The sequence below is a fragment of the Oncorhynchus mykiss genome, chromosome 21 (assembly GCF_013265735.2).
Source record: "Oncorhynchus mykiss isolate Arlee chromosome 21, USDA_OmykA_1.1, whole genome shotgun sequence".
Taxonomy (NCBI): Eukaryota; Metazoa; Chordata; class Actinopteri; order Salmoniformes; family Salmonidae; genus Oncorhynchus; species Oncorhynchus mykiss.
Window position 1 is genome coordinate 40,018,535 of NC_048585.1, and position 14,611 is coordinate 40,033,145.

The 14,611-nt window shown below is 42.3% G+C and overlaps 1 protein-coding gene across 1 annotated transcript in view; it reads left to right on the forward strand.

The window, feature by feature from the left end:
- The window catches only part of LOC110500394 (adenylate cyclase type 4), a 47,748-nt gene that overhangs the window by 15,637 nt on the left and 17,500 nt on the right, over positions 1-14,611 (forward strand). The window contains exons 17-21 of the mRNA XM_021577744.2: positions 9,612-9,709; positions 10,023-10,107; positions 10,219-10,356; positions 10,478-10,558; positions 10,711-10,886. Coding sequence (XP_021433419.2) covers positions 9,612-9,709; positions 10,023-10,107; positions 10,219-10,356; positions 10,478-10,558; positions 10,711-10,886 — 578 coding nt within the window. The remainder of the gene's footprint in view (positions 1-9,611; positions 9,710-10,022; positions 10,108-10,218; positions 10,357-10,477; positions 10,559-10,710; positions 10,887-14,611) is intronic.

Here is a 14,611-nt window from a genome sequence, read left to right on the forward strand (position 1 = left end):
CTCTCGCCCCACCGACTTCTTCGCCAAGTTATTGAAAGATGCAATTGGATCGGATGTTTTGGATTCGGATCCCCAGCTGGACCGCGCACATCGCTCCCTTGTCCCAGTGCCTGGACCGGGCAAACGTCCTCGCCCAGTAATCATCTGCTGTCACAGTTTCAAGACCAAGGATCTTATCCTGCGTGAAGCTCGAAGGAGGGGCAACCTTTCACATAAAGGGCATCCATTCCGTGTCTATGAGGATTATGCGCCCGATGTGGCAAAGCATCGCGCCGACTACAGAGATGTCATGACCAAACTCTACAAACTCCATCTTCGCCCAGCCTTACTCTTCCCTGCAAGGCTAAGAATTACCCCGCCTTCCGGTGAGAAGATTTGGCTCTCCTCGGTTTTGGACGCAGAGAAGTTTATCCGGGGATATACACCAATCCCCCGTACAGGTTAGAGTGCCTTGTTATTGCGTGTTAGGGTCTGCTCATGGACTCGAATCCATACTATACCATATTGGGCGAAAACGTATTAAACGGGCTCAACAAGGGCTACCGATGGATGGCGGTCAGAGCTCTCAATTAACGTTACATTCACTTTCATCCCGGCTGTGCTCAGCGATGCATATTTTTTACTTCCAGGTTTGATCACTGACACTTTCGGACGGATATACTTATATTCCCCCACTTTTGTTTTGTTTCGTTATTTATTTTACAATCCTTACATTATTCTTACTACCATACCATTTATTTATTGCTTGCAGGGGACTGGGGGTGATGGTTGGGAGGGGGCAGACACCTGGTTAGCAGGTTGATGTTTTGTGCCGTTCTGCCTTTGTCTGGCCGTGGGCCTCTCTCCCGACGAGAGTCCCACCAGCCCTCTGTAGTGCTTATGTCTGTGTAGGTGTGCGTACATATAATTACAATTTGTACTTTATTACTATTTTCTCTTAGCATTTTAGTATTATGTATGTGTATATTTTAAATCAGTGTAGATTGTTATTCTGGGGTATGAATGTTTGTATGTGTATGTGTGCATATGGATGTATATACATATTCTTTAAATATATATTTTTATATATGATTTTTTTGTGTGGGTATGTATACATACATGTATATGTGTGTGTGTGTGTGTGTGTGTATGTATGTGTGTGTATGTATGTGTGTGTATGTATGTGTGTGTATGTATATGTGTGTATGTATATGTGTATGTATGTGTGTATATATGTATGGATGTATGTGTGTATGTGTATGTTTGTGTGTGTATGTATATGTATGTGTGTATGTATGTATGTATATATATATATATGTGTGTATGTGTGTGTATGTATAAGTGTGTATGTGTATATGTATATATGTGTATGTGTGTATATATGTATGTATATGTATGTATGTGTGTATATATGTATGTATATGTATGTATGTATGTATGTGTAGATGTATGTATGTATGTATATATATGTATATGTATGTATGTGTGTATGTGTGTATATGTATGTATGTGTGTATGTATGTGTATGTATGTGTGTATGTATGTGTATGTGTATGTATATATATATATATATATATATATATATGTGTATATATGTATGTATATATATGTGTATGTATATATATGTATATATTTTTATTTATTTTTTATTAAACATATTTTGTTTATGGGGGGAACGTTTAATTTAACAAATCCTTGTTCCGATCTCCTGACCCACAGTATGTAAAGGTACAGCTGACTATGTCGGTTGTGGATGGTTTATTTTTTGACCGGCAGTGCTTAGCAATATAATCTTGAGGCTATATCTTGCTTATCTCTGGGATTGACCCAGGATGACGCTTAAATGCGCAATATGTTTAAGTTGCAACTTATTCTGTTTAGGTTTATTAGATGTTAACTGAACACTTAACTCGCGGGAGCCTCCTCAGTTCATATGTTATTAGAAGTTCTAGGATAGTGAGAGGTGAACGTATAGTTGGGATTTTATTTTTGTTTTACCTCTTGTTCGAGGTCGCGCCGTGCTTTTTTGGCATCGGCCAGACAATGTGTTTATTATTTTTATTTTTCCTTTTTTTTCTCTCCTGTTTGTGCATGCCTGTTAAATGTGGGTTGATGGGGGGGGTAAGTGTTGGGGAAATTAGGGGAACAGGGTGGGAAGTAAAGGTGCTTGCAGGGGGGGAGGGGTGGGTTGGATACTGCTCGGGTGTAGGTGCTACATATGCTGATCGTGATGGTTTGGTGCACTTTCTTACCTTTTTATCAAGCTACATGGTATGCAGGCCACCATAGGAACTACAAACGAGAGGAGGGCGGGGCTTACATTCACTTCCTGGAATGTCAAGGGTTTAAACGAACCAATTAAGAGGGGCAAGGTCCTAGCCCACTTGAAAGCACTCTCGTCTGATATTATATTTTTGCAAGAAACCCATCTGAAGAATAACTCTCATGGCAGACTTAAGTGTAGGTGGGTGGGGCAAGTGTATCACTCTAACTTCTCTGCCAAAACGAGAGGCACAGCGATTCTGGTACGGAAAGGAATTCCCTTTCTACATAAAACGACTATTGCGGATAAAGAGGGTCGGTATGTGATCGCAATAGGAGAAATCCACTCTACCTCAGTAACTCTACTAAATATCTATGGGCCAAACATTGACAACCCCTCTTTTTTCAAAAGAGTCCTTGCCCTGATTCCAGACATCTCCCATACTAACCTGGTCATTGGAGGGGACCTTAACTGTGTGCTAGACCAATATTTGGATAGATCCTCTACTCGGCGAACCCCTACCTCCTATTCAAGCGAATTCTTGAATACCTACATAAAAAAATCGAACTTATTTGATATATGGAGGATCGCTAACCCTACGGGTAGGGAATACTCCTTTTACTCTCATGTTCACAAGGTTTACACTCGAATTGACAACTTTTTGTTGGATGCTAGACTACTCCCCTATACCTGCAATGTGAGGTATCATGATATTATAATCTCGGACCACAGTCCACTCACCTTCTCCCTGAGATTGGGTGACATTGTACCAAACGAGAGGGTCTGGAGGTTGAATCCTCAACTCCTCACAGAACCAACATTCTGTGAATATCTTAAAGACCAAATTACATTTTTCTTTGATACCAATGACAACACAGAGACCTCCCCAGCATTATTGTGGGAAACACTGAAGGCTTATCTGAGAGGCTGTGTCATCTCCTTTCAGGCTGCCAGGAGTAGACAAAACAGAGGGAAACTGGAAGAACTGGAGGGACAAATTCACTTACTGGATAGGGAGAATGCTAGCCACCCATCTATGGAGAAACAAAAAAAAATTACCTCTTTAAAATTTGAATATAATCAGATTCTCTCAGCTAAAATTGCTAAATCTTTTCTCTATGCCAAGCAAAAATATTTTGAGTTTGGTGACAAACCACACAAATTACTCGCCAGACAACTTCGAAAAAATGTGAGTGACCGAATGATTCACAGGGTTAAATCTGCATCTGGGGAATTACTCTCTTCCCCCATGAGACTCTATATACATCTAAAGCGGATCCTAACCCCTTAATTATGCAAACATTTTTGGAGGACTGTAATCTTCCTGCCCTGAACCAGGAAGATTCTAACTTCCTGAATAAGGAAATATCTCTTGATGAAATTCGAGAAACAATTAAATCTCTAAAGAGTGGCAAGACCCCGGGCCCAGATGGATACCCTGGTGAATTCTATAAAACATTCAGCAACATGCTCTCTCCCTATCTGCACAAAATGTTGGTTCAGGCCAATGAGGATGGAGCTCTCCCTTCTACTTTGGACGAAGCGTTCATTACAGTTATACATAAGAAGGGTAAAGATCCAGAAGAGGTAGGGTCATACAGACCAATATCTCTCCTTAATACAGACCAAAAGATTTTAGCAAAAACTCTGGCTAACAGGCTTAGCACTTTAATTGGCAACTTGGTCCATTCGGATCAGACCGGCTTTATCCCTAGCAGACACTCATTCTTCAATCTCAGGCGCCTCTTCAATATTATGTATTCTCAGAGGTTACCCAACGTGGACCTTGCTGTCATATCTCTTGACGCCGAAAAGGCCTTTGACCAAGTTGAGTGGCCCTATCTATTCAAGGTCCTACAGAAATTTAATATTGGAGATAGGTTCATAAAATGGATCCAGCTTTTATATAGGAACCCCTGTGCCAGAATACTCACTAACCAATCATTGTCGCCCCGATTTAACCTCAACAGGGGGACAAGGCAGGGTTGTGCGCTGTCGCCTATGCTCTTCGCCCTAATTATCGAACCGCTCGCTCAGACGATTAGATCTCATACAGCAATACACGGCTATAATACTAAAGATACTCTAAATAAGATCTCCCTATACGCAGATTACATCCTCCTCTATGTAACAGAACCCCAGGCTAGTATCCCAGCTATTCTGGATGTGATCAATTTGTTTGGTACCTTCTCGGGATATAGAATAAATTGGAACAAGAGTGAATTGATGCCCATACGGTCGCAAAATACCTCCTGGCTAGAACATCTCCCATTTAAGTTATCTTCAGAAAAATTTACCTACCTAGGAATTGTAGTTACCAAACAATACTCCTTACTATTTAAAGAGAATTTCCCCTCTCTGATACAAAAACTCTAATCAAACATACTATTTTGGAGAACTCTGCTCGGAAGAATTAATGCCATTAAAATGGTCTTCCTCCCACAACTGCTCTACCTATATCAGAACATCCCAGTATTCATACCTAAATCCTTTCATAAACAACTGGACTCAATTATCAATCCTTTCATCTGGGATTATAAAACACACAGGATAGGTAAAAAGCACCTCTGTAAATCTAAGATGGAAGGAGGATTGTCTCTCCCAAATTTTATATTTTATTACTGGGCCGCTAACCTCCGCATGGTTACGTTTCTGCTTGATGACGTACTTCCGGCATCCAGCTGGCTTAGTATGGAGCGTGAGAAGTGTCACCCCTTCTCTATTGGCGCTGTGATTTTGTCGCCTGTCAATCTGGAGATGTCACTTTATTGTAACAATCCTATTATACATAGCACAGTTCGAATCTGGAAGCAAATTAAAGTCCACTTTGAGCTTAGACCATTGTCATTCATGCTCCCTGTCGCCAGGAATCCCTCCTTTGCCCCTTCTAACCTTGATAACACCTTTGAGCGATGGGGAGAGTTGGGGATAAGTACCATAGGGGATTTATACATAGAAGGGACCTTTGCTTCCTTTGAGTTGCTGAGGGAAACTTATAACCTTCCCAGAAGTAATTTTTTCAGATACCTACAAATTAGAGACTACGTTAGAAAACACCTCCCAACATTTGGGAATGCTAAACCTTCCATGTTTGACGGATGCATATGATGCTTTTCAATCTGTTAGCACACCTTCCACTGATGCCATTAAGGCTAAATGGGAGGAAGAACTAGGGACTGACATCTCGGTGGCAGACTGGGAAGAGAGCTTGGAGTACATCCACACATGCTCCATTAATTCCAGACATCGTCTCATACAATTCAAGGTATTACACAGATTACACTATTCCAAAACTAAACTGCATAGGATATTTCCTGAGACATCCCCTACATGTGATAAATGTCAGGCTACGCAGGGTACACTACTCCACTGCTTTGCCCTATGCTCTAGCTTGCATGATTATTGGAGTGGAATTTTTGGGATCCTCTCTGAAGTTTTGGAGACCAATAGATCCAGACCCGCTTCTGATAATCCTGGGAGTATCTGAGTCCCTAAACGGATTAACCAACCCCCAAAAACAACTCATCTCGTACGGTCTCATCTCGGCAAAAAAACTAATCTTGTTGTTTTGGAAGAGGAGGGAAGCGCCCTCTACCAAATTATGGCTCAGTGAATTGGCAAATACTGTACACTTAGAAAGAATTAGATATATTCTGAACAATAAATTATCAACATTTGATCAAATCTGGCAGCCTTTCCTCTCCTACTTGGACGAGTCGGCGCTGTGAATTTGTACTTATTAACGTACTCTCAATTGTAATATTTTAATCTACCTTTGGGCAGCGTGTGCTGGCCCTGCCACCCGAGCAGTTGGGGGGGGGGGGGGGGGGGGGGGGGGTTTGGGGGAATAAGGGGGGGGATAGGGGGGACATCTTCCCTCTTTCTTTCTACTTGTCCTTGTTTTGTATGTCGTGTTTTGTATGATTTGTTCTGCACCCAGGTTTATGGGTCTTGTTGTTCCTTTATGCTCTTGTATCTTTAGATAAGAATTGTATACCTGTCTTGTATACCTTATACACCATTCCTGTGTGTGTTTAATAAAAAATATTTGAAAAAGAAAAAAAAAAAAAAAAAAAAAAAAACAATACAAAACAGGATACCTAAATATGGTTCCCAATCAGAGACAAACACCTGCCACTGATTGAGAACCATATCAGGCCAAAACACATAGAAACAGACTAACTAGACATGCAACATAGAATGCCCACTCATATCACACCCTGACCAAACAAAACATAGAAACAAACAACGCAAATCACATTTTTTTATATAGCCCTTCGTACATCAGCTGATATCTCAAAGTGCTGTACAGAAACCCAGCCTAAAACCCCAAACAGCAAGCAATGCAGGTGTAGAAGCACGGTGGCTAGGAAAAACTCCCTAGAAAGGCCAAAACCTAGGAAGAAACCTAGAGAGGAACCAGGCTATGTGGGGTGGCCAGTCCTCTTCTGGCTGTGCCAGGTGGAGATTATAACAGAACATGGCCAAGATGTTCAAATGTTCATAAATGACCAGCATGGTCCAATAATAATAAGGCAGAACAGTTGAAACTGGAGCAGCAGCACGGCCAGGTGGACTGGGGACAGCAAGGAGTCATCATGTCAGGTAGTCCTAGGGCTCAGGTCCTCCGAGAGAGAGAAAGAAAGAGAGAAAGAGATAATTAGAGAGAGCACACTTAAATTCACACAGGACACCGAATAGGACAGGAGAAGTACTCCAGATATACAGTAACAAACTGACCCTAGCCCCCCGACACATAAACTACTGCAGCATAAATACTGGAGGCTGAGACAGGAGGGGTCAGGAGACACTTTGGCCCCATCTGAGGACACTCCGGACAGGGCCAAACAGGAAGTATATAACCCCACCCACTTTGCCAAATACAGCCCCCACACCACTAGAGGGATATCTTCACCCACCAACTTACCATCCTGAGACAAGGCCGAGTATAGCCCACAAAGATCTCCGCCACGGCACAACCCAAGGGGGGGGGGGCGCCAACCCAGACAGGAAGATCACATCAGTGACTCAACCCACTCAAGTGACGCACCCCTCCCAGGGAAGGTATGAAAGAGCCCCAGTAAGCCAGTGACTCAGCCCCTGTAATAGGGTTAGAGGCAGAGAATCCCAGTGGAAAGAGGGGAACCGGCCAGGCGGAGACAGCAGGGGCGGTTCGTTGCTCCAGAGCCTTTCAGTTCACCTTCCCACTCCTGGGCCAGACTACACTCAATCATATGACCCACTGAAGAGATCTGAGAGTCTTCAGTAAAGACTTATTCATTTCATAAAAATAGACCATTTCATAAAAATTGAGCTCTATAGGAGAAAGCCCTGCCTCCAGCTGTTTGCTTAGAAATTCTAGGGACAATTAGGAGGCCTGCGTCTTGTGACCGTAGCGTACGTGTAGGTATGTACGGCAGGACCAAATCAGAGAGATAGGTAGGAGCAAGCCCATGTAATGCTTTGTAGGTTAGCAGTAAAACCTTGAAATCAGCCCTTGCCTTGACAGGAAGCCAGTGTAGGGAGGCTAGCACTGGAGTAATATGATCACATTTTTTGGTTCTAGTCAGGATTCTAGCAGCCGTATTTAGCTCTAACTGAAGTTTATTTAGTGCTTTATCAGGGTAGCCAGAAAGTAGAGCATTGCAGTAGTCTAACCTAGAAGTGACAAAAGCATGGATTCATTTTTCTGCATCATTTTTGGACAGAAAATGTCTGATTTTTGCAATGTAACGTAGATTGAAAAAAGCTGTCCTTGAAATGGTCTTGATATGTTCTTCAAAAGAGAGATCAGGGTCCAGAGTAACGCTGAGGTCCTTCACAGTTTTATTTGAGACAACTGTACAACCATTAAGATGAATTGTCAGATTCAACAGAAGATCTCTTTGTTTCTTGGGACCTAGAACAAGCATCTCTGTTTTGTCCGAGTTTAAAAGTAGAAAGTTTGCAGCCATCCACTTCCTTATGTCTGAAACACATGCTTCTAGCGAGGGCAATTTTGGGGCTTCACCATGTTTCATTGAAATGTAGAGCTGTGTGTCATCCACATAGCAGTGAAAGTTAACATTATGTTTTCGAATGACATCCCCAAGAGGTAAAATATATAGTGAAAACAATAGTGGTCCTAAAACAGAACCTTGAGAAACACCGAAATTTACAGTTGATTTGTCAGAGGACAAACCATTCACAGAGACAAACTGACATCTTTCCGACAGATAAGATCTAAACCAGGTCAGAGCAAATAATGGTCAGAGTGTGACAGCGGCAGTCAATTATGATTGCATGTGTACTTTTATTAACTATATCATTATTAATATATGCCTACTGTATGAAAGCTAGCAAATTAATTAGCTACCTAACGTTAGCCTGCTTAACTGGAACTTTTGAAGAAGGAAAATGTTTGATTTCTACAATTTCCAAAAGCTAACCAAACAAAAACATCATTACTTTTACGGGACATGTTTATGCATTAGTAGCACAATTTGTAACTTAATTACAATAGTTTTTACTTACACTTGTATGTTGACTCCATATTGATGTTGAGGTTTTACATTTTGGCAGACTTTTCTTAGCGGATTTACAATCATCGCGAATTGAAATATGGGGCGTTTTAGGCCCCGAAGTGAACATAAATGTACACTCTCAAACTCCATTAAAAACGAGGGCTGAGGGGCTTATGTTGCAAACTTCCCTTGCTTGGCTAATCATTTGGACCGACGACAAATATGGCCACGGGGATTCCCCCAAGGGCATAAGGCAAGGATAAGTGGATGAGGGTGTGTCTTTTATGAATTTGAAACGAAGCCCATGTCAATTCCCTCAGCCCTATGTTCCCTCAGCCCCATGTTCCCTCAGGTCTAACTTCTAAACCAGGGGTCTTCAAACCAAATGAGAGGGAGAGCCATTTTCCAACTTCATGTCGTCACCAGTGATTCAATATTTCAGTAGGCCCTAGGCCATATGAGTTGACACATTTGATCCAATCATTATATAAATGTATTGAGTAGATGCTGAGATCCATATTTTTCTTCTTCTGGAAATGCAATGCGGACATAGGGCTGAGGGAACATAGGGCGGACCCCCTTCTGTCAAACTTGATTGCAGTTTCGGCAGCACTGACAGCTATATTAATGACATGACATTTCTAAACCTATTATGACTGACTGTTGTGTTAGTTCGGTGTATCTGATGTAATGGTGGTGTACCTGTTGTTGTGCCTAATTTATTAGTGGGAATTCTATCTGAGTTGTGTTTGGTATTATAGGGTTGTGTGTGTGTGTGTGTGTGTAATGATATAGGCTAATGGTGTTGTGTGTGTGTGTGTGTGTGTGTGTGTGTGTGTGTGTGTGTGTGTGTGTGTGTGTTGCAGTTTCGTCTCTCAGAGGTCAAAGGTCTACACCAGTCAGTAGGCTGCATGGCTCTCATCTTCGTGTCTCTGTTTACTGTCCAAATGCTCGTCTCCCAGAAGTGAGTATCCCGTGTGCGTGAGGTACAAAAACCTTTCAACGCACATTATGCACACACAAAAACACAAACACGTACTACTGTTTTGATGCAAATGCCAACGTCACAATGCAAACTCATGCAAATGGAGCAGAGAACGGAAGAAAAAAGGAATTTGCGTTTTGCACTAACTGTGAGCATCAACCACAAACAACATCCAGATAAAAGTAGAGAGGGGGGGACGAGGTGTCGAGGGCCTGAGGACCGAATGGAGAGAAATTGAGAATTCATTTCATTGCTCTCGCTCTTTCTCTCATTCTCTCTCTCTCTCTCTCAGAAACTTTCACATGGCTGTGTCGTATGGCGTCACCTTCCCTGTTCTAGTGTTGCTTCTCTCTGTGGTCTGCACGGGACACCTCAAGGTAACACTAAACCTAACCCCAATGACAGCTCAACCCTAGCTGCATGTTTCTCTTGAACATTTCTACTGTTTGAGTGTTCTAACCAGGTATTGTCTGTGTGGGTGTTTTTAGAGATGGCGCTCTAAAATCCCTCTCAGTCTACAGTGGGTGACGTCGCTGTCACAGGGAGTGGCCACAAGGCCGGCGGCACGTTTACTGCTGGTCTGCCTTTGTCTACTCATCACCTTGCTTATGGCCATACTGAACTTTGTGAGTCAGCACACACACACACACACACACACATACGCACAAATATATAAATCCACGTACATTGGCACACTCTGACAGATACACACACACTTTGACCCATTGTGTTTTTCATCCCCCCCAGTTCTTTCTACCTGGAGACAACTGTGCCTCCAACTCGTACAACACATCACAACTACAGAACCTCAACCTGTACACCGTCCCTGTAAGTACCAATCAACCAATCAAACTGCATTTGCATGTAGTGTAATGGATACACTTGTCACACAGTGCATAAAACTACACTTGGGCCTATTATCGGTAATTGGTAATATCAATATATTTTTATCTTTCTCTTCTCCCCCCCCTCCCCCACAGTATTACCTGTACTGCTGCCTGCTGGCCATGCTAGGTGTGGTGGTGTTTGTGAGGACGTGCATGTCCGTCAAGGTGTTGCTCCTCACACTGGCTGTAGTAGTCTACCTGTCTCTCTTCCTCTACGTCTACGCACCTCGCTCAGACTGTTACATGGCCCTGCTCTACAATGATACAAAGTGAGACTAACACACACACACACGTTGTTCTACAGCAGTCCTTCTCAAATAGTGGGGCGCGCCCCCCTGGGGGGGCTCGAAGCGATGCCGGCGTGTGACACCGGGGAACATGCTTTTTTTTGCCGCAGGGAGTAGGGTTGTTTTGCACCGAACAAGAGCACAGAGCAGGAGTTATGAAGTGCAGATAACAAACCCTTAACAGACACCATGGAAAAATATTTAACAGGGATGAAAAGAAAGGCGGAAGAGAGACGGAGATAATGAGACAAACGTAAGTCTCCCGAAAGCTAAGACGAGGAAATGTGACGAAGCGTATGTAGCGCTTGGCTTCACTGTGACTACGGTGGGAGACGAGGAAAGACCGGTATGTTTACTGTGTCTAAAAATGTTGGCAGCGGACAGCATGAAGCCAAATAAATGAAGGCGTCACTTAAAGACATTACACCCCAATCACGCTGATAAGCTGCTTGAGTTTTTTCAGCGAAAACGTGCCGAATATTGCCAACAATCCTCCCGCTTTGTGAATGCTACTTCAGTAAACCAGCGAGCACTGTTAGCATCCTATAAGGTGGCGTACCAAATTGCTCAGTGCAACAAAAAAAACACTCCATAGCAGAGGAGCTGATACTGCCTGCAGCATTAGACATGGTCTCTGTCATGGTGGATGACGCAAGTGCTGCAAAAATAACAACTATCCCTCTGTCCAATGACACTGTCGCCAGACGTATAAATGACATTGCTAACGATCTTAAAGAACAGCTGGTAGATAAACTCAAAGACAAACGTGCCTTACAGTTCGATGAAGCAACTGACAGCAACAAAGACTGTTTGTTTATCTCTTATGTACGTTTTGACATGACAAACTCCCTGTGTGAGGATCTACTGTTTTGTAAATATGTCAGAGACAGAGCCACAGCTGAAGAGCTATTCAAAATGCTGGACTGCTTCCTGACTGAGAATGGGCTAAAGTGGGAGAACTGCATTGGTGTTTGCAGTGATGGTGCACAGACCATGGCAGGGATGAGAAAAGGACTTCGGGCACTCATCAAGAAGGCCTCACCTAATGCTGAGTGGACACACTGTGTTATACACAGAGAAGCACTGGCATCAAGGCACCTTTCCTCTGAATTAAGTGAGGTTATGACTGACATTGTAAATGTTGTCAATTCTATAAAGACCAGACCACTAAAAACAAGAGTCTTCTCTGCTATCTGTGAGGAGATGGGAGCTGAACATCAAGCTGTGCTGTTTCACAGTGAAGCAAGGTGGCTGTCACGAGGAAAAGTCTTGTCCCGAGTTTTTGAGCTCAGAGAGCAGATAAGAACGTTTTCGGAGCAGGAGCACAAGTATGACCTCGCAGAAAAATTTAGTGATGAGAACTTCCTGGCAAAACTGGCCTACCTGAGTGACATATTTGGAAAGCTAAATGAACTAAATCTACAGCTTCAAGGGAAAGATAAACACCTCCCTCAGGTCACAGACAAGATCAGCTCTTTCACTCGAAAGCTTGCAATGTATGGCAGGCGACTTGATGAAGGAAATATTGATTCATTCGAGAACCTGCATGAATTTGTTGACACTACTGACTATGATGCCACCTCAGTGATCCCATATATTAAGGAGCATATTTCATCACTGATGGGATTCTTTAAAAAGTACTTCCCTGAAAACAGTTCCCATTATGACTGGGTGAGAGATCCTTTCAATGCACCAGCTCCAACTGGTTTCAGCTCTGCAGAGGAGGACCAGTTCATTGATATGACGTCTAACTCCACATTGAGACTGAAGTTCACATCACAGACACTGAGTGAATTCTGGCTGAGTGTAGAGAGGCAGTATCCACTCTTAGGGCAGAGGGCCATGGGCGTTCTTCTTCCTTTTGCAACATCTTATCTTTGTGAGACTGGCTTCTCTGCTGTTGCTGCACTGAAGACCAAGTACAGGTCCCAGCTAAACATTGAGCAAGAGCTGAGAGTTGCAGTATCATGCTTCAAACCCCGCTTCGAAAAGCTGTGCTCTGCAAAACGTGCTCATTGTAGCCATTAATATTGACTTCCTCATTTTGATTTTAAAAAATCAGCACAAACTGTTTTATTCATTTTTGTTTTATTGGTCAAAGTGTTTCATATATTGTGCTCCTGAGTTAATGTTGCTGATCAATTTGAATTTATTATTATTTATTGATTATATTTTATTTTATTTTTCAGTTTCAAATGGTCAAAAAAAATTACAGTTTAAATAAGATTTTTTATTTTTTTTACATTTCAGGCAAATTGATGCACTTTAAGTCTTTTCTGTTACAGACTAAAAAAACAATGTTAATAAAGTTATTCTTTGTTGTAAGTTGATCTATATTTCTTTATTTTTTCTTTTTTTCTTTTCTTTCATGTTAATAAGGATACAATGTTATGCAGAGGTGTACTTATAACAATTTTATAGACAAATTATACTATTTACAGTCGCGGCGGAGAGTTGGGGGGCGCAAAATGTTTACTTCTTCCTAGGGGGCGCGTAACAGTAAATCATTGAGAAGCACTGCTCTACAACGACACCACGTTAGACTGGATAATAGATAGTAACATGTACAGTGAAAGTCGGAAGTTTACATACACTTAGGATGGAGTCATTAACACTCGTTTTTGAACCACTCCACAAATTTCTTGTTAACAAACTATAGTTTTGGCAAGTCGGTTAGGACATCCACTTTGTGCATGACACAAGTCATTTTTCCAATAATTGTTTAGAGACAGATTATTTCACAATCCACTGTATCACAATTCCAGTTGTTCAGAAGTTTACATGCACTAAATTGACTGTGCCTTTAAACAGCTTGGAAAATTCCAGAAAATTATGTCATGGCTTTAGAAGCTTCTGATATGCTAATTGACATCATTTGAGTCAATTGGAGGTGTACCTGTGGATGTACTGTATTTCAAGGCCTACCTTCAAACAGTGCCTCTTTGCTTGACATCATGGGAAAATAAAAATAAATCAGCCAAGACCTCAGAAAATAAATTGTTGACCTCAATTTCCAAATGCCTGGAGGTACCACGTTCATCTGTACAAACAATAGTACGCAAGTCTAAACACCATGGGACCACACAGCCGTCATACCGCTCAGGAAGCATTCTGTCTCCTAGAGATGAACGTACTTCGGTGCGAAAAGTGCAAATCAATCTCAGAACAACAGCAAAGAACCTTGTGAAGATGCTGGAGGAAACGGGTACAAAAGTATCTATATCCACAGTAAAACAAGTCCTATACCTCAGCAAGGAAGAAGCCACTGCTCCAAAACCGCCATAAATAATTCAGACTACGGTTTGCAACTGCACATGGGGACAAAGATTGTACTTTTTGGAGAAATGTCCTCTGGTCTGATGAAACCGAAATAGAACTGTTTGGCCATAATGACCATCGTTATGTTTGGAGTAGAAAGGGGGAGCCTTGCAAGCCGAAGAACACCCTCCCAACCGTGAAGCACGGGGTGGCAGCATCATGTTGTGGGGGTGCTTTGCTGCAGGCGGGACTTGGTGCACTTCACAAAATATATGGCATCATGAGGGTTGAAATTATGTGGATATATTGAAGCAATATCTCAAGACATCAGTCAGGAAGTTAAAGCTTGGTCGCAAATGGGTCTTCCAAATGGACAATGACCCCAAGCATACTTCCAAAGTTGTGGCAAAATGGCTTAAGTACAACAAAGTCAAGGTGTTGGAGTGGCC